We start from the raw sequence: 20,806 nt of genomic DNA on the forward strand, positions 1-20,806 counted from the left end.
TTTGGGAGGCCAAGGTGGGTGGATCACGAGGTCAGGAGTTCGACCACCAGCCAGGCCAAGATGGTGAAACCCTATCTCTACTAAAACAAAAACAAAAACAAAAACACACGCTCGCGCGCTCTCTCTCTCTCTCTCTCTCTCTCTCTCTCTCTCTCTCTCTCGCTGAGGTGGGTGTTCACGAGGTCAGGACCAAGATGGTGAAACCCCATCTCTACTAAATCACACAAACACACACACACACACACACACACACACACACACACACACACACACACACACACACACTAGCTGAGCATGGTCGCATGTGCTTGTAGTCCCAGCTACCTATGAGGCAGAAGAATCATCTCAGCCCAGGAGGTAGATGTTGCAATAAGCTGAGATCACGCCACTGCACTCCAGCCTGGGCAACAGAGTGAGACTCTGCCTCAAAAAAAAAAAAAAAAAAAAGAATTAGTGGTCTTTTATTGGCACTGCTTTAAACTTGGAATGACTTTGCTAGATATGACCATTAACTTTTTTTCTTATATGTTGGCAGCTGTTCTCTTTGTTTTTATAAAAGGGAGATAGAGGAAATACTCCTTTAGGTTAACAGATCTCAACCATCACTGAGAAAAATTTTCATAACCTTTTTTTTTTTTAAACCCTGTCTCCTTTTAGTAATGATTATATTGGTCTTCTTTTGTAAGCACAGGTATATAGAAGGAATAAAAATATTAGGAACCAATATGATTATTGTGGCTATAGTTGTTAATGAAGCCTAAATCAATCCTGACACAAATTAAGCTCCTAATCATTTTACAGACAAGTGTAGACAGTACTCTCCTTTATGCACATGTCTTGGTAATCATTTTGCTCTCTTTCTCCATATCATATGCTTGCATATACTCACAGTGACTCCTTTACATAAGGCTAAAACCTTTTTTGCTTTAAATTGGACCAGAATGTAGTTGTTCACTTTCCTATATCTGTTTTATAATTTAATTTCAAAAAACTATGAGGAAATGTAAGATACTGTACTAATAAATATAGCATCATTTCCACAGAACCAAGTAAAATAAAGTGGGTTATTGTCTCATAAGAAATGTGATTCCTTGAATAGACTGTCTTAACGCCAGAAATCTATAGTGTACTATCATCCCATCAGCAGTCAGAATACCATACTACCTATTGAGCGTAAATCAATATTATGGTAAGATTAATAACTATGAAAGGGTGCGAATTTACAAAGGGTATAAAACCATTTGAAGATTTACAAATGAATGTTCTGATAAGTGTTAATAAAAGTTGAATTTTTGTTTGCTAAAATTATTGCTATAATTCAGAAATGTTAGCCTATTTAAAACAAAATTTGATTTCCTTGCCTATAGTTACAAATTACATTATTTTTCTTCCTTGAGGTCCTACTAGTAGAGATAGAAGTTCTCCTCCCCCAGGATACATTCCAGATGAATTACACCAGGTTGCCCGGAATGGGTCATTCACTAGTATCAACAGTGAAGGAGAGTTCATTCCAGAGAGCATGGACCAAGTAAGCAAAAGTTTGATTTTTTAAAATTTAATTTAAAGAGATGTTGTCAGGATTAATGTGTTTGGTTGGTAACTGGGTGTGTGTGTGTATTATCTCTTCTGTAATCACGTATCTTCTTAACTGAACAAAATAGAAAAAATACCCCTTAATTTACATGTGCCTGTATAAAGAAAGCTGGAATACAGCTTGTTTTCTTATATTGCTCAATAAGTGAATGAATGACAGTGAGTGAATGATAATGCATTTGCTTTATAATACTGTGATAAACATCCAGATTTTTTAAAAAAATTTGATAGAGTGAAACTACAAATATTTAACTTTGTGAAACTGAGGTTTGTGAACTTTCTGAAACATGTAAAAAAAATTTCAGTTTTGTAGCGTTAAAATGTTTTCATGGAGTTACTGTTATTCCCTTAACATTGCACTGCATTATATGTTCACACTACTGTGATAGTTTACATTTTCTAATAATGTAACAATCATAGTGTCATTAGTTTCTCTTTGGGTGGGGCCATGTTCAGTTTTCAGTAAGCAAAACAATATGAAATATTTTAGCTTTTAATTATTTAGTCAATAGTCTATAGAGAAAGAATATTTTTTTCTTAGGAAATTTTGAAGTCGTGGCTTGCTAACAAGGGACATTTGAAAATGAGTAACTCTGGAGTGACCACTATTGATTATGGAATTGTTCTAAAATTGTGGTGAGTGAGGGTTGCACGGCTCTCAGTATTCTAAAAGCCTTGACTTGTATTGTTTAAATGGATGCATTTTATGTTACATGAAGTATGTCTCATTAAGGCAGGATTTTTTAATAAGTAACTTTTGGTTATATCAAATTGAATCATGGTAGAACTACTTTTTTTCCTAGATGCTGGATCCATTATCTTTAAGCAGTCCTGAAAATTCTGGCTCAGGAAGTTGTCCATCACTTGATAGTCCTTTGGATGGGTAATGTTTATCATAGTTTTGCGGGGCGGGTTGTTTGCTTATTTAAGACAAGTTTTGCTGTCACCCAGGCTGGAGCAAATGATGTGAACACAGTTTACTGCAGCCTTGACATCCTGGGCTCGATCAGTCCTCCCACCTCCGACTCCCGAGGAGCTAGAACCACAGGCATTTGCTATTAATATCACATCTGGCTAAATTGTGCTGTTTGTGGAGATGGGTCTCACTTTGTTACCCAGGCTGATCTCGGACTCCTGGGCTCAAGCAGACCTCCTGCCTTGGCCTCCTAAACGGCTGGGATTACACATATGTGCCACCATGCTCAGCTTATTGTAGTTTTTCTTTTATAATAGATAGGGGTAAATATTCATGCAGATAGCATGTTGGATTATCAGTAACTTTTTTGTGCTACATTCAGAGAAATAGAATTGGTACTTGTGTATAATAATGGTAGATGATTTTTTGCACAGTGTGGATATAAATCCCTTTACCTCATGGGACTCAGTATCTTTGTTAATTAAAATGGTATCTTATTATAATAGTTTGAATATTTCTAATTGACAGAATTGCATGTTTGAAGACAAATCAAAGTTAGCATTTATGTACATTTACATTTAAAACTGTGTTCATGAAAATGCCATCAACTTTTACATTAATATGTTGGTTTTGGCGATTTCCTGAGTTATTTCAGGATTATGTTCATCTGGCACCAGATTAGAAATAATTTAAATTCTTGATAATTGTAGCCCACTGTGCCACATTGGTACATGTAGTCAAAAACTTAAGTACTTTCATCGTTTCAAAAATCTAAGTACTTTTGTGAAGAAGCTGTTCAGGAATATGAGCAGGATGAAGTTGCAAAATGTGAAGTTTTTGTTACAAGTGCTCCCCCTCCTGGTCTCAATAGGATCGTATTCTTGGTAGTCACCCTGTAGCACAGTCAGTTTAATCCTCTGGAATTGCTTTATGAAAGCAAATTCTGAAAAGATAACTTGAGGTAGTAGATAATACTAGGTAGACATTTAGGAAATTCAGGGAAGTAGTAATGAGAAAGCTATATATTTGAGTACTCACCATTTGCAGTTGTGGACGCTTTACTTATATACACTTAATTGTTGAAAATTATCTCCTTTTTGTTGATGCAGAAAGGTGATTTGCCAAGGTTACATAGTTAAGTGGCAGAGCTTGGACTGAAACACTGCTGAGCGACACCTGTGATTCCAAAATATTCTTCCACTGTACTGTAAAGTTAATTTTAAAAGCCAGGCTCTTTGCCTACACGTACTAAGTTAGTGTAGTTTTCTCTTTTTCAGTTATGCTAACCTTTCAGAGTGAGCTCCTTTACACACACACATACAGAGAGGCACAGACAGATACAGATATGGCTTAAAATTTTTTTTTAAAGTCTTAACGTACTTTCTCTAAACTTAATGTGACATTTTCTTTTTATAGAGAGAGCTATCCAAAATCACGAATGCCTAGGGCACAGAGCTACCCAGATAATCATCAGGAATTTTCAGGTTAGACTTCATAAGTTCTAAATGTTTATGTGATTGGATAATGTTTTGGCTGAAAGGGAAAGGGGATATTTTTGAAAAGTCAAATAAAAATTTATAAATGTACTTTTCATCATTAGAAATATTTAACTATTTTTAAAAATAAAAACCATCTTATATGTCTTAACAGACTATGATAACCCTATCTTTGAGAAATTTGGAAAAGGAGGAACATATCCAAGAAGGTATCATGTTTCATATCATCATCAAGAGTATAACGATGGTAAGTTTCTAGCAGTTAGACCACAAGAATAGTTTAAAATATCAACAATAAAAATAAAAGATTTTTTAAAGTCTCCTATCTGTGTAATACCATTAGAAAAATATGAGGAAATTGTGTTATAACAAAAGTATAATTGGCATTTTGGCTTTATGTCAACTTAGACTTGCCTGTCCCTTAAAAGGAGTAAATTTTTGTTTTAAAAGACAAGATCTTTGTTGACCAGGCTTGAGTTCTGTGGCATGATCATAGCTCACTAACTTCAAATTCCTGGGCTCAGGTGATCTGCCTGCCTCAGCTTTCTGAGTTCAGGTGTGTACCATTACAGGCATTGGCCATCACACCCAGCTAATTAAAACAATTTTTTTTGTAGAGACAGTGTCATGTTGCCCAGGCTGGTCTTGAAGTGTTGGACTCAAGCAGTCCTCATGCATCAGCCTCCCAAAGTGCTGGAATTACAGATGTGAGCCACTGCACCTGGCCAAAAAGGAGTAATTTTCCTTTTTTTTTTTTTTTTTCCTTGAGACAGAGTCTCACTCTGTCACCCAGGCTGGAGTGCAGTGTCATGATCTCTGCTCACTGCAACCTCCATCTCTTGTGTTCAAGCAATTCTTGTGCCTTGGCCTCCCAAGTAGCTAGGATTACAGGTGCATGCCACCATACCTGGCTAATTTTTTTTTTTTTTTTTTTGAGATGGAGTCTCACTCTTTTTTCCAGGCCAGAGTGCGGTGGCACCAGAGTGCAGTGGGTTCAAGGGATTCTCCTGCTTCAGCCTCTCAAGTAGCTGGGATTACAGGTGCCCGCCACCACACCTGGCTAATTTTTGCATTTTTAATAGAGACAAGGTTTCACCACGTTGGCTAGGCTGGTCTCAAACTCCTGATCTTTGGTAATCCATCTGCTTTGGCCTCCCAGAGTGCTAGGATTACAGGCGTGAGTCACCATGCCAGTCCTAATTTTTGTATTTTTAGTAGAGATGGGGTTTTGCCATGTTGTTCAGGCTGGTCTCAAACTTGTAAGCTCAAGTGATCTGCCAGCCTTGGCCTCCCAGAGTGCTGGGATTACAGGCATGAGCCACTGCGCCTGTCCAAAAAGGATTAATTTTTAAAATGATATTAGAAAATTAGTCCTTGATGATGAGATTAATACTTGTATCATTCCTTTAAGAAAGGCAGTTACTGGCCAGGTGGGGTGGCTCACGCCTGTAACCCCAACACTTTGAGAGACGGAGGTGGGTGGATCACCTGAGGTTAGGAGTTTGAGACCAGTGGGGCCAACATGCTGAAACTCCGTCTGTACTAAAAATACAAAAAATTAGCCGGGTGTGATGGCAGGTGCCTGTAATCCCAGCTACTCAGGAAGCTGAGGCAGGACAATCATTTGAACCCGGGAGGGTGGAGGTTGCAGTGAGCCAAGATTGCACCACTGCACTTTCATCCTGGACAACAAGAGTGAAACTCTAAGAAAAAGAAAAAAATTACTACCTGTGAACTTTTGAATCTTTGTTTTAGATTTTAAAATCACTATTGGAAATGAGAATAAATTTTTATTCTCTATCCAGAAGTGAGGAGGTTCTTTTTTATGATTTGTGTGTGTATGTGTGTGTGTACACACTCATAATATGTTTTGTCATAAGAGATTATTTGAATTCCTATTCAGATCCCGATTATTTTTTTCCCACCCAATCATTGCTATTTCATTTTCTTAGCCTAGTCACAGGACAGATTTCTATTCTCTACATTACATGTTTTAAACCCTTTAAAAGTATAGCATATTAATAAAAGGTATAAGGTCGTTCTCTTTTCATTTTGTAGGTCGTAAAACTTTTCCAAGAGCTAGAAGGACCCAGGGGACCAGCTTCCGGTCTCCTGTGAGTTTCAGTCCTACCGATCACTCCTTAAGCACCAGTAGTGGAAGCAGTATCTTTACCCCAGAGTATGATGATAGTCGAATAAGAAGGAGGGGAAGTGACATAGACAATCCTACTCTGACCGTAATGGACATCAGCCCACCCAGCCGTTGTAAGTAATAGAACATGGCATAGTGAAATGTAGAGCAGAACTTTCGTAGAATTTTATAATATTAAACGGAATAAATACTAAGTGAGTTTTTGGAGTCAGATGAACTACTCAAAAAATGTAATAGTCGTGTTTCTAAAGGTGGTTGGAATGTCAGGTATAAGCATGATATCACTGCTAATTACTTTAGATAATTCTGTTCTTCACTCGTATTGGCAAAATTATTGCCAACTAGTCATTTTTTATCCATTTATTCCACATATCCTTGTTGTCTACCACTGAGATTTCAAACATAACCTCTACGACATAATCTAATGGGGTAGATGATATATGGAAAAATAATTAGCATTTAAATGTTAGTAGAAATCACCAGTTGAGGAGATAATGTGCAAGAGGCCATAACATAGTCTAAAAATGGGGAATAGTTCAATTTTCAGCTGATGTGGGGGTTATCTTACTTGAAATAGTGGGAACAGGCATATAGTGGTAACTCAGGTTGGATTGCAGTGTTCAGGCCTTATTGTGTAAGCAATGCATGCAAAGATTCATGCTCAAAGATGTTTATTTTAGCACTATTTGCCTACTCTGAATTATTTATTGTGTGCTGTGTCATAATTTACTTTTATATCCATATTGACTCCATGCTATGTTGTGTTGCTTTTGCTTTAGACAGGTATCTTTTGAAGTGATTTAAAAATAAGAGAAAAATGTCTTTTTTTTTTTTTTTTTTTTTTTTTTTTTTGGAGATGGAGTTTCGCTCTTGTTACCCAGGCTGGAGTGCAATGGCACGATCTTGGCTCACCGCAACCTCCGCCTCCTGGGTTCAGGCAATTCTCCTGCCTCAGCCTCCTGAGTAGCTGGGATTATAGGCATGTGCCACCATGCCCAGCTAATTTTTTGTATTTTTAGTAGAGACGGGGTTTCACCATGTTGACCGGGATGGTCTCGATCTCTTGACCTCGTGATCCACCCGCCTCGGCCTCCCAAAGTGCTGGGATTACAGGCTTGAGCCACCGTGCCCGGCCGAGAAAAATGTCTTTTATATATATCTTGAGTCTATTCATTTTTATAGATCTTTGTATAGGTACAAAATCTGTATAAACAAAGACAGTTCCAAGATACATTGGGTATCAAATTCCTTCTGCCTGAGAAACTACATTTTAACCTTTCTTATAATATAGGTTTGCTGGTAATAAGTTCATTCAGCTTTTGTTTGTTTGAAAAAAAGTCTTTATTTCTCCTTCATTTTTGAGACAGGGTTTTACTCTGTCACCCAAGCAATGGTGCAGTCTCAGTTCATTGCAACCTCTGCCTCTTGGGCTCAAGTGATCCTCCCACCTCAGACTCCCAAGTAGCTGGCACTATAGGCATGCACCACCATGCCCAGCCAATTTTTGTATTTTTTGTAGAGACAAGATTTTGCTATATTGCCTAGGCTGGTCTTAAACTCCTGGGCTCAAGCCAGTCTACCCGCCTCGACCTCCCTAAGTTCTGGGATTACAGGTGTGAGCCACTGCACCTGGCCTTTCTTGTACTTTAAAGCTATTGTCTTATTGTCTTCTGGCTTATATACTTCCTGAAGAGAAATCTGCTGTAATTCTTACCTTTTTTCTCCATATGTAATATGTTTTCCTCTCCTGCACCTGCCCCAGCTGCTTTCAAGATTTTGTCTTTGATTTTCTACAGTGTGAATATGATGTGTCTAGGTATCTTTGTGTAGGGTTTCCAGCTGGTGTTCTTTCAGTTTATTTATAGTTTGTCTGTGAAAAGTTCTCAGTATTTTTTATAAAAGTTCCCCAAGTATTTTTTCTGTCCCATTCTTCTTTCTTTTGGGATTCCTATTACCTATACACTAGACGGTTTGATACTGTCTCATACCTCTGTTTTCTGTCTTTCTCTTTCTTCCCTCCCTGTTGATCTATTTTCAGGTTCACCAATTCTTTCCTCAGCCTTGTTGCATCTATTTATGATCCTTTTGAAGGAATTCTTAATTTCGGTCATTGTGTTTTATTTCACGCATTTTCATGTGATTGAACGTCATTTCCATCTCTCTCGTTTTCCATCTGTCTGTTCATGCATGTTGTCTACCTTTTCCATTAGAATCTTTAACACGTTAGTCATAGTTATTTTAAATTTCCTGTCTGAACCTCTTGAGTCTGGTTGTATTCATTGCTTTCTCTTTTGATTTTTTTTGGAGTGGTTACTTTTTTGTGTCTTACCATTTTACGTTGAATGCCAGATACCATGTATAGGATAAGGGAAGAGGTAAATAGAATGCATGCCTGCAAATAGGCACAGCTCTTCTGCTAGGCTATTATTGTGAGAAGTTGAGTCAGTCTAGTCAGGAGTTGAGCTGGGTGTGGATTTTGTTGTTGCTGTGGTCTGTGTGCACCACTGACTTTAAATTCTTCTTATTACCTTGTGCTGGTTTTCTAAAGAGATTTTCTCAGTGGTCCTGCTCCATTAGCTTTTGGCCCTCCCTTTCTTCTTCTTCTTCTTCTTCTTCTTCTTTTTTTTTTTTTCGAGAGGGAGTTTTGCTCTTGTTGTCCAGGTTGGAGTGCATTGGTGCAGTCATCTCAGCTCACTGCAACTTCCACCTCCCAGGTTCAAGAGATTCTCCTGCCTCAGCCTCCCAAGTAGCTAGGATTACAGGTGTCCAGCACCACACCCAACTAATTTTTGTTTTTTTCCTGTATTTTTAGTTGAGATGGGATTTCACCACGCTGGCTAGGCTGGTCTCGAACTCCTGACCTCAGGTGATCCGCCCGCCTCGGCCTCCCAAAGTGCTGGGATTACAGGCATGAGCCACTGTGCCTTGCCTTGGCCTTTTTTTTTAATGCCTACTTTCAGAGAGAGAAGGTCTCTCTATGGCCTTGTCACACTCTCAGTAGTAGATTGCTCCTACTTGCCAGCCTAGGATAGGGGAGATAAAATAGAGGGTTCTGTGTTGTCTTGTCCAGCTTCAGTCTTAATCTCCTGAGTTCTCAGCAATGTGCTGTAATGGTCAGGGTCACAAAAGGTTTCCAGCCTCTCTCAGGGGTAAGGTTTTTTTTTTTTTTCTTTTTCATTCCCCTAGCCTCAGTGGGTCTTTACCTGTACCCCAGGGGTGACAGGGTTTGCTGCTTTCTCCAGCAGTTGAAGGCTCTGTTTCTTAGGGGAGAAGGCTTTGGAAGGGCTTTCTAACTTTTCTCACAACAGTAGGCCATTCCCCTTCTCGAGGCGTTCCCTGGTGTCTCCTGCTCCTGTGAGTGCATGGTAGAGGTCCAGGGAAAAGATTTTGAGCAGGTGTGAACTCACCTGTGTCTGAATCTCCCAAAGGTTCAATATTCTCGTGCCAGTCCATATTTGTTTAAAATGGAGCTGAGTGCTTCCCTGTTTGTGTGGGTCTTTCTCCATGCTTTGCCATTAGTTAGCCAATGCTGCTGTTAACACTGTCTCTCCTTGGAGGTACCAGTTTTTCCTTAGATTTCAGGTTAGTTGGTTGCCCTGCAATCTTAGTTTTTTGATACATGTTTTTAAAAAGTTGCAATTTTGTAGATTGTCCAGAATTTCTCTTGTTGTTTGGATGGGAGTGAGGCTCTCTCCAGCTTTCTGCATTGTAGGTGGAGGCTAAAAAACATAAGTACAAATGTTACTGCAGTGAAGATTAGAAATTGTGCATCTTACACCATTTGGCATCTTAGATTGAGTAAAAGAAAGATGCTTTCGCGTGTATAATTAGGAAAAAAGACAATTTCAGAAAAAAATGAGTCTTGGGGATATGAATCTTTTTCAGATTTAGAATTTGTAGAAAAATTGACTAAAGAGAAAAATTTAGAAAAATGATAACTATATGAATTTGGATAATCGTAATTTTCCCTTATATCCGAGCACATTCAGTGAAGGAAGTCACTGATGCAGTATGCTTATTTAGTTATTAACCATTTGCATGCCATTTGATATTTCACTTTAAGAAAGTGTTCTTTTTCAGCACCTCGTGCTCCAACCAACTGGAGATTGGGCAAACTGCTTGGCCAAGGAGCCTTTGGAAGGGTCTACCTCTGTTATGATGTTGATACAGGAAGAGAACTGGCTGTTAAGCAAGTTCAGTTTGATCCTGATAGTCCTGAGACCAGCAAGGTAAAAATCACTGCACAAAGTACTTTGTCATATTATAAGAAGCTTAATTTATTATTATTTTTTAACGTTAAGCCCCTTCCGTTCTAAATAAGAAGCATTTTTTCTTTAAAAAAAAAGTTTTCTTTGGTATAAATTTTTTGTAAAATAAACAGATTAGATATGTTTATCTACTTTTTAGTATGGATTTTTCTTTATTAGTACTTCAGTTATATTCAGTGTTGCTTTAGCATACCATCAAGGACTGTTAAAAGTTATTGGTTAGAGACTGAGATGTTTATTACTTGGGAACTAAAATTTTCAGACTGAAATTACCTTGATGGTCTATCAAGTTAGAAGTTTTTTGCTTTTACTGACAGTATTGAAGACTTAACAATGAATTCTGCCTTTCAGGAAGTAAATGCACTTGAGTGTGAAATTCAGTTGCTGAAAAACTTGCTACATGAGCGAATTGTTCAGTATTATGGCTGTTTGAGGGATCCCCAGGAAAAAACACTTTCCATATTTATGGAATATATGCCAGGGGTAAGTTAGTACATCTTTTTGATTCTATTTAAAATTTTAGTCAATAAAAAAAAACAAGAAAAACTTAGATTATAAAATGTTAACCCTAGTTAAGGACACTTTGGAAGAGTTTTAAATTAGAGCTGGGTAATATTTGTTATCCTCTTTATCTGTCTTTGTATTTTTTAACTCATTAATGCAAAAGTATTCTAAAGTAGGTTACAGACATCTTAGTGTGGTCCATCCTCAGATTTCCTTAAATGCCCTAAAATGCCCATTATAGATGGTATATTCACACCAAGTTCCAGTCTAGGGCCATATATTACATTTAATTTTTATGCACCTTAATAATCTCTCTCTTTTTAAACAATTTTTATAATTCTTAAAAAAGAGCAAGAGAGACAAGGTCTCACTCTGTTGTCTAGGCTGGTTTCAAATTCCTGACCCAAGTGATTCTTCTGCCTTGGCCTCCCAAAGTGCTAGGATTACTATCTAGAGCAGTCAGTTTGTACATGATACAGATTTGACAAAGCGAGTAGGATAGTCTGTTAAGAGTCTTCGCTCTCAGGATCTGGAAGAATTTGCACAAAAGAAAAGTCTCATGGATTCTCTAATTGCATTCTTGTGGATTTGGGTTTGGTTGTGGGTTTTTTTTGTTTTAAATTTTTTATATTTTTAGTTATATGAAATTCTTCACAAATTTGCATGCCATCTTTGTTCAGGGGCCGTGTTAATCTTCTCTGTATCATTCTCATTTTAGTATATGTGCTGCTGAAATGAGCATGTGGATTTCAACTTGTTCCTTTACCCCTTTATTTACTATAAACTCCAAGTTAGAGCTAAAGTCTAAATTAGATTCATATTCAACCTTTTTTTATTTGATACATCACAGATGAAGCTATGTACTTTATGTTGCATCTTATCAGGAGTGCAATTTCTGGTTATTCTACTGTAGCAGTGCAAAGACTGACCATTAGATGAGCGTGACTGACAGATTGATGCCTGCATTGTAAAGTTTTGTTTTTTCCTGCAGACTGGAAAGTAATATGAGGTATAGCAGTGGAACATATCAATATCCAGTTTCTTTTCAACCATCCACCTAATATTTTTAGCACTGATGTATAGTCACTACTAGAGTCTCTAATTTCATTAGGAATTATAAAATGTGATTTGTGACATCTGTCATTACATGTATTTTATTTTTAAAATACAGTACATCTAGTATTAATGATTTTCAAGGTGGTGATTAATATGTTTACTCATTTAAAAATACATGCATTTCCATAATTTTTATTTATTTGTTTTTGAGACAGAGTTTTACTCCTGTTGCCCAGGCTGGAGTGCAGTGGCATGATCTCAGCTAACTGCAACCTTTGCCTCCTGGGTTCAAGCAGTTCTGCTTCAGCCTCCTGCGTAGCTGGGATTATAGGCATACACCATCACACCCAGCTAATTTTTTTTTGTTTTTAGTAGAGACAGGGTTTCACCATGACCTCAGGTGATCTGCCCACCTCAGCCTCCCAAAGTGCTAGGATCACAAGCATGAGCCACTGTGCCTGGTCATAATTTTTATTTTTTGAGGTGGAGTCTCACTTTGTTGCCCAGGAATGCAGTGGTGCGATATCAGTTCAGTGCAACCTCCACCTCCCAAATTCAGTCGATTCTCCTGTCTCAGCCTCTTGAGTAGTTGGGATTACAGGCATCCACTACCGTGCCTGGCTAATTTTCATATATTTAGTAGAGACAGGGTTTCACCACATTGGCCAAAGTGGCCTCGAACTCCTGACCTTAGGTGATCCACCCATCTCGGCCCTCCAAAATGCTGGGATTATAGGCATGAGCTGTCGCGCCCGGTCTGCATTTCCATAATTTAAAAGGTAGCATGTGTTAGCAAAAGAAATTTGATTTATGGTTCTTCATGGGGGTAGCTGATTAGAATTGTATGTAGAATGTACAAGGTTGCTATTTGAGCTTATGGATCAGTAAAACAGTCTGTGAACCAGTATCTGATAATAATGTTCTTGACCACCCTCAGTGTCCCACAGGAGTAAACTTGTTTCTTATTATTAAGAATAATTAATTGTTCATAGCAACACCATTGTCACTCATTGTTACCATTACTACTTCCTTGTTTATTTCAAAAAAAAAAAAAAAAAATTCTGTTGTCTATGTAAGTTAGTTTTTTAAAAAATCTTTTTGGGGAGATTTTAAAGACCATAAAAATATTGAAGCCGTTTGGTTTGGTAATCTTACAGAAATTATTCTACAGAAGTCATCCAAAGGAAAGGAAAAAAAATCTGTACTCATTTTAATACTATAAAAAAGTATTTGTATTTGGATAAGGACAGAAGAAACTTAGAAACTGAAACTGAAAATGTGTCTAAATGAGATTTTGATAGATTTTTCTCTCATTCAGTCTTGTTCTTAGACTTTCGTGAATCCCCAAGTTTGTGAGTGATGCTATCTGGATAATTTCATTAAATTTAGTGTGATGGTTCCCTTTTATGCCCTAGATTCAAATTCTGTCAAAATTGTTGTTCATTTTTCAGTTTTCCCAAACTTACACTAGCATTCCATTCCTTACTTATCTAGAACTGTTTAGACTTGAAATCATAGCTTTCTTTTATTTTCAATTCCTGGACTAGCAGTTGGCTTTTCTCTGTTTCTCTCTCTCTCTCTCTCTCTCTCTCTCTCTCTCTCTCTCTCTCTCTCTCTGTCTCTCTCTCTCTCTCTTTAGCTGGTACAGTGTTTCTCAGCTCATTTCACTTGTACACACTAAAGAAGTTAATATTTTTACACTGATAGAGCTATTAGCAGCCGTCGGCCACTGGCCCAGCAGTCCAGAGAATCCATAACTCTTGTCACTCATTTGCAACCTAAAGGTATTTTTTGGCCTATTTTTTGAAAGCTCAGCTTTACTGGAGTTATTCTTTATGTTGTTATTAATATTATTATTTTTTGAGAGGTAGGCTTGCTTTGTTGCCCAGGCTGAAGTGCAGTGACATGATCTCCGCTCACTGCAACCTCCATCTCCCGAGTTCAAGCAGTTCTCTTGCCTTAGCCTCCTGAGTAGCTGGGATTACAGGTGCCTGTCACCATGCCTGGCTAATTTTTGTATTTTTAGTAGACATGGGGCTTCACCATGTTGGCCAGGCTGGTCTTGAACTCCTGACCTCAGATGATCTGCCTTCCTCAGCCTCCCAAAGTGCTGGGATTACAGGCGAGGGCTACCATACCTGGCCTATTCTGTATAGTACTACAAGTAGAGACACATTAAGTAGACTGAACAAACAAGCCACGCTGAACTGTAGGTGTGAGTAGTTGACTGGGCACACTTGCTGCTTTCCATATGTGTCTTTGCACATTTGGGTCCACAGAATTGCAAGATACTCTCCCTCCAAAGATGGCTCATAAACAGTGGAAATGACAAATGGCTAAATCTGTAAAATCCAAGGATTTACTTTCATATGGCAGAGTACATCATTTACCAAAATTCAAGGAAAGGCAGAAACATTTGGATGTATTTTCTTGTCAAAAAGATCTGTTTCTCGGAAGCATTTTATTTCCATCTTTTAAAGGGATCATTAATCAAACTTGTACAGTGGAATCACTAGGGAAGCTTTTTCAAAATTCAAATACCTATTTCTCACTTCAGATTGATTCACCTTTCTCAGAGATGGCATCTTATCCTGCCCTAAAAAACACGTGAGAAAATCTGAAGTTCTCCTTTTGTATATGTTCTCATGTTTCGAACTCGAGTGTTAAGTATATAAAGAAATAACTTTAAAATCTCATATGTGTTCTTTCCAGTTATACCCACTTCCTTTCCTGAGAAAATCAGCAGATGTCAGTAAAACACTCTAAAAACAATAAGAACAAAATAAATAAAATTCAAGTAGGATATGCATAGATGAGTGTGATGAGAATTCCTGCCCTCTTTACTGATAAAGGTTTAATATCAGTTTTCATTTCAAACATATACAATAGTTTTTGTTGTTGTTTTCTTTTCTCCTAGGGTTCAATTAAGGACCAATTAAAAGCATATGGCGCTCTTACTGAGAATGTGACTAGGAAATACACCCGTCAGATTCTGGAGGGTGTCCATTATTTGCACAGTAATATGATTGTCCATAGAGATATCAAAGGTAAGTAATGAGGTGTTTTCTATTTTAAGTACACAGTTCTTTGTGAATGTGAATGAAGCAAGTGATGTGGATAAGACATTTAACATTGTTTTATCTATCTCTGAAATATAACAAGGAAACAGTTCTCTTGCTTTCTTGTGGACTCTGTCAGTGTTCTATCATACCTGTCCTATCTCAACAAATGGGTAGCTCCGCTGTGGGGGCTCACAGAATCAGTAAAATTTAAGAGACCGTACACGTGAGATCATGTTTTCATACATATTGCATAGGCGTCAGGATAGATTGGCTAAGAGCAGGGGCCCTGCTGCCAGATGGCCTGATTCCAGTTTAGGCTTTATCCGTATTGTGTGGCCTTAGACAAGTTACCCAATCCCTCAGTTCCTCATTCTTAAGTGATAGAGAAAATAGTATCCAGCTCATAGAATTCTTAAAAGGATTAAATGAGTTAGTGCATGCAGTATGCCTAAAATAGTGTCTGATACCTAGAAAGCACTTAAAAATTAGCTATTATGACATACTTTATCTTGAGATCAAATTTAAACTCAGGGGAATGGATGTCACTACCCCCCTAGGGACAGAATGAAGAGATGAAGAGAAGGGAAGAAAAGAGCCCCAAACTAAGCTTTGATGAACCCCAACTCTGTGAAACTGACTTTCAAACTAAAAAACTCAACTGTTTCCAGGGGTAAAGGATGTAGGTAAATTTGTGAAGTCACACAAAAGCAACTGGTCGGGGTATGTACAATTTAAGAATGCTTCAAACTCTGTACTACAAAACATACCTGGAGGTTTGATTCTGTAAAGGTAGGCTTCGACCCCAAATTTAGACATCACGTTATAAATCAATCAATAAAAATAGTAAATAGCCAGCATGATAGTGCACGCCCTGTAGTCCAGCTACCTGAGAGACTGAGGCAGGAGGATTGCTTGAACCCAGGAGTTGAAGTCCAGCCTGGGTAAGGTAGCAAAACCCCATCTGTTTATTTATTAATAAACAGTCATGTGCTACATAATGATGTTCCATGTCATTATGGACCACATATACAACAGTGGCTGTATTATATAGACTAGGTATGTAGTAGGCAATACCATTTAGGTTTGTGTAAATACACTTTGTGATGTTTGCACAATGACAAAATTGCCTAACAGTACATTTTTCAGAATGCATTCCCATCATTAAGCAATGTATTACTGTAAATATGTATGTGTGCACATGTGTATTTGTGTGTATAAAGATACTATTCATTGGTCTTGCTGGGTACTCTTAGGAGCTCCCAGGCTTTCACTTCCTCTTTGAGGTGTGGCACATCCTAATTATGGCCATATTCAGACCAAGGAGAACATTCCTAATCGGTTCCTGGTGATGGAGTAGAATGCAGAATGCCTAACCAGATCACATATACTAGAATGGGACGTATAGTAAGGCTGAAAAGATGGGGACATTGCTCATGATCTGCCCATCTTAGGCAGACCTCAGTTGTGTTAAGTACGAAACCGGATAGCTTAAAGAACCTTATAGAGAAGTTATTCAGTTAGGAGTAATGTCCATTCAAGCCAGCTTCTTGTTAGCCCTCATAATGAGGCAAGGCAAAGAAGCTGAGGGAGTTACCGCCTGAGTGGATCTGCTTCAAACTTTGCCAGAGTGATGAGCCATCCTGGTCAAATGAGGAGGTTGGAAGTCAGCTGATTTTAAAGCATAGGATAAAGATATTGATAAGAGAATAAATGTAAAATGTAAAATTGGATGTGCAATATGATCTTAAGTTTGTAAAATTCAAGTATGGCTTAGAAGGAAAATTTCTGTGTGATTAATGATGGTTATCATCCAAGTGGCAGGATGAATGATGGGCATTTTCTTTTTTGTTTGTTTTGTTTGTTTGTTTTGAGTCAGAGTCTTCCTCTGTCACCCAGGCTAGAGTACAGTGGTGCCAACATGGCTCACTGAAGTTTTGACCTCTTGAGCTCAGGCAATCCTCTCACCTCAACCTCCCAAGTAGCTGAGACTACAGGCACACACTAGTATGCCCAGCTAATTTTTAAAAAGGTGTTTTTTTTGTTTTGGTAGAGATGGGGTATTGCTATGTTGCCTGGCTCCTATATACTTTTTCTGTATTTCCCAAATTTCCATGAGCAACTTTTTAATCATAAGAGAAAAGGAAGATGGTTGATTGGTTTTCAATTTAGACCCAAGACATCATGAAACTTAGGATGAAAATGAATTGATTATATTGCTAGGGAACCAACTCACTATTTCGAAAACTAGTTGCTTTCTTCTGCCTTTGTTTTTATTTGTTCTACAAACAAGACCACTGAAGAATGGATGAAAGGAAACTTATCTTTATAGAAGTATTTTGGCTAACAAGTGAAGAAGGAATAATGAACTAATAGATATTGGCATTAAACTTTAATAGCTGCTGATAATCACTTAAATAGAAACTGTCTGGAATGCAACATCATCTATCTAGGTTTGTTCCTCAGTCCTCCAGAAATTGAACCTGAATCTGATAGAGTCCCCAGATTCAGCTACCAAATTATGTAATATACATATAGGACAGATAAGCATGTTAAAATGATTCTTTGGGATGCAGTCAGCAAAATCTAGCCCATGAGAAAGCCATAGGCAAACAACTTAATTTCTTCATCAGCTGCAAAGAAAAAGAAAAGGAGATTGGAGGGAACTTTAGGAAAGACTTAAAAGATTTATCAACGTGTATGGACTTTATTTGGATTCTGATTTTTTTTAATGTAACTGAACACCAACCATATATTTGATAATATTAAGAAGTTATTGTTCATCCTCTTGGGTGCGATAAGAGTCCTTATCTTTGAAAGATATGTACTGAGCCATTTGTTGATCATTACATCTTGAATATGCTTCAAATCCTAGAGAGGGGAGAGGGAGTGGTTTGCAGTATGACTGGGGCAGGATCGTCCAGATGGATGTTGAGTCTGGGTGATGGCTGAGCATGCTGCTTTCCCTTTGTGTGTGTCTGAAAAGTCTCCTTAATACTTATTTTTAATATGTCCAAAATAAGTTTTTAAAAACTATGTTGGAGCCTGGCTACCCATTTTCTCCTCAGCCCTTCTTGTGAATGAGCATTGGTTTAACATTGGTGATTCCTCCCCAGAGACAGCTTCCCCTGTCTGTGACCTGCCTTGAACTGTTCCTTCCCCAATCAGAGCCTTGCTTGTAGCCAGTGAAAAACTGGCTTTGTTGTCCTTCGAGTGGTCAAGTATTCTAGAGATGGTGGCTTTTCTGACAGTCCTTAAAGTATTGGATGGTAGGAGATGTTAGGCAGTGCTCTTTTAGAAGATCACTAATGTCATGGCATGTTTATGCTTAAGGTGTGCAGAGAATGGATTCCTGGACTCTCCTCTGGAGAGAGGCTTTGGGGAATCATCATTGACTAGACTGGGCAATTTGCTGGGAGAACAGAAAGACAGGTACAGAAGCTCCATGATAGGGATGGGGTCTCTTTATCCTCTCCAGTCTGTGATGTAGCTTTTCTCCACTATTCTTAGAGACCATTTTTTAAGAAATGGTAAGAGAACCAGGAAAAATGTAAAATATGGTTAAGGTTATGGGAGACTTGAAAATAAGATTGAAATAAAATTTAAAAATTAAAATTAGATAATAAATGGCTTATTTAAGGATAGGTAAAGAAAACGTTTAAAATGAGAAGGTCCAAAGTAATGAGGGTTATGTGGGACAAAATGAGAAGAGGAATGATTTATAAAAGAAACTGGATTTATAATCCCAGAAAAATTACTGAGTTTCTGATAAGAGGGAAAATAGAGAGTAAAAAACAAATGAGCCTTGTGCTCATATCTTGGTTTTTCGTTTTTGTTTTTGTTTGAGACAGGGTCTCACTTTATCACCCATGCTGGAGTGTGGTGGCATGATCTCAGTTCACTGCAGCCTCAATCCTCTGGGCCCAAGCAGTCTTCCCGCCTTAGCCCCCCAAGTAGCTGGGACTACAGGCACACGCCACCACGCTTGGCTAATTTTTTTTTTTTCTTTTTGAGACAGAGTTTCGCTCTTGTTACACAGGCTGGAGTGCAATGGCACAATCTCAGCTCACTGCAACCTCTGCCTCCTGGGTTCAAGCAATTCTCCTGCTTCAGCCTCTCGAGTAGCTGGGACTACAGGCATGTGCCACCATGCCCAGCTAATTGTTGTATTTTTAGTAGAGACAGGGTTTCACCATGTTGACCAGGATGGTCTCAATCTCTTGACCTTGTGATCCGTCTGCCTCGGTCTCCCAAAGTGCTGGGATTATAGGCATGAGCCACCGCGCCCAGCCCAGCTAATTTTTTAAAATTGTTTTGTAGAGATGGGGTTTCACAACATTGCTTACATTGGTCTTGAATTCCTGAGCTCAAGTGATTCATCTGCCTTTGCCTCCCAAAGTGCTAGGATTACAGGTGTGTGCCACTGCACCTGGCCAATATCTTGGGTTTTTTTATACCATTCTCCACTAAAAGGAACCAGGCCTCCTTTGGAGAAATGGCTGATTTTAGGACTGGTGCAAGAAATATACAAGATGATTCTGGAGCATCTTCGAGTGTTCAAAAACAAAAGCAAGAATACAATGATGGGGGTATGGCAAAGGGACACACAGAAGCCAGTGGAAAAAACTCTAGTGGCTAAATCTGAAACATAGCCCGAGAATAAAGTAGTACTGGATTATAACCTAGCATATAAAACAAATATCCATGTGTTCATAGTGATGAAAATGAATGATTTAATAAATACATGGAAGAGGGGAGACAAATCTCTTCTGCAGCATAACTCCAAATTATGTAGCTACTCAGCCTGGAGCCTAAGTCTTTACTACTTTCCTTAATTGTGGGCTGTGCGCATGGAAAGGGTGGGGGAAAATGACTTTACAGTGGAGAACCTGGCAAACACTCTCTCAAGCCAGGTGATCAAGGTCAGTGTCAACAATGATGTTGACAGTATGTGCCTTTAATATCCTATGATAATGGCAGTTTACCTATGGTCTTGCCCCAGAAAACTTATAACCCCTGTTATGAGAACATGAGACAAATCCTAATTGAGGGACATTCTACAAAAACCTAACGCCAGTACTCCTCTGATATGTAGTCGTCATCAAAAACAAGGAAAGTCCGAGAAAGTATCGCACCTAAGAGGAGCCTTAGGGGACAGGATGACTAAATGTGGTGTGGGATCCTAGCTGGGATCTTGGAACAGAAAAAGGATATTAGGGGAAAACTGAGGAAATCTAAGCAAAGTGTGAACTTTAGTTAATAATAATATTTCAGTATTGGTTTATTAATTGTGGTAAATGTACCACACTAAGATATTAGTAACAGAAACTGGGTGTAGGGGTATATAGGAACTCTTTATACTGTCTTTGCAGTAATTCTGTAAATCTGAAGCTATGTAAAAAGTTTATTATAAAAGCTAATGAAATTTTAAATGAAAAGCTCAAAGCTTGCCTATCAGACATTTTTAAAATATTAGAAAGTGAGAAGTAAAGTTAATATAAAGCAAGATTCAATATTAAGAAAACTCTGTAAGGTAACTAATTTTTAAGTAATAGAGGGGGAAAATCCTTTAATTATGAAAGCCCCTAAGGAATTTTCTGGGAAAAGGTTGGCTTCTCAGGGAAATAAGCTTCAGCCATGGGCTTCTTGCTTTATGACAGAGAAACTGGGGGCTTTCTTGGTCCTTCACTGAGTTTCATTCTTAGCCCTTTTCCCCTTTCTCCTCCTCTTCACCTTCACCTCCAACCTGTACCAGTCCTTTT

General features: G+C 38.2%; 1 protein-coding gene and 1 non-coding gene across 2 annotated transcripts in view; one reads left to right on the forward strand and one right to left on the reverse strand.

Annotated features, from left to right (window-relative positions):
* Window positions 1-20,806, forward strand: part of MAP3K2 (mitogen-activated protein kinase kinase kinase 2) — an 80,812-nt gene that overhangs the window by 49,570 nt on the left and 10,436 nt on the right. The window contains exons 8-15 of the mRNA XM_039479994.2: window positions 1,398-1,528; window positions 2,397-2,476; window positions 3,926-3,993; window positions 4,160-4,252; window positions 6,064-6,270; window positions 10,238-10,386; window positions 10,777-10,908; window positions 14,903-15,032. Coding sequence (XP_039335928.1) covers window positions 1,398-1,528; window positions 2,397-2,476; window positions 3,926-3,993; window positions 4,160-4,252; window positions 6,064-6,270; window positions 10,238-10,386; window positions 10,777-10,908; window positions 14,903-15,032 — 990 coding nt within the window. The remainder of the gene's footprint in view (window positions 1-1,397; window positions 1,529-2,396; window positions 2,477-3,925; window positions 3,994-4,159; window positions 4,253-6,063; window positions 6,271-10,237; window positions 10,387-10,776; window positions 10,909-14,902; window positions 15,033-20,806) is intronic.
* LOC120368284 (U6 spliceosomal RNA) lies at window positions 11,565-11,671 on the reverse strand. The gene has a single exon (XR_005582469.1). It is a non-coding gene; the product is annotated as a U6 spliceosomal RNA (small nuclear RNA).

Source organism: Saimiri boliviensis, chromosome 5 (genome assembly GCF_048565385.1).
Source record: "Saimiri boliviensis isolate mSaiBol1 chromosome 5, mSaiBol1.pri, whole genome shotgun sequence".
NCBI lineage: Eukaryota > Metazoa > Chordata > Mammalia > Primates > Cebidae > Saimiri > Saimiri boliviensis.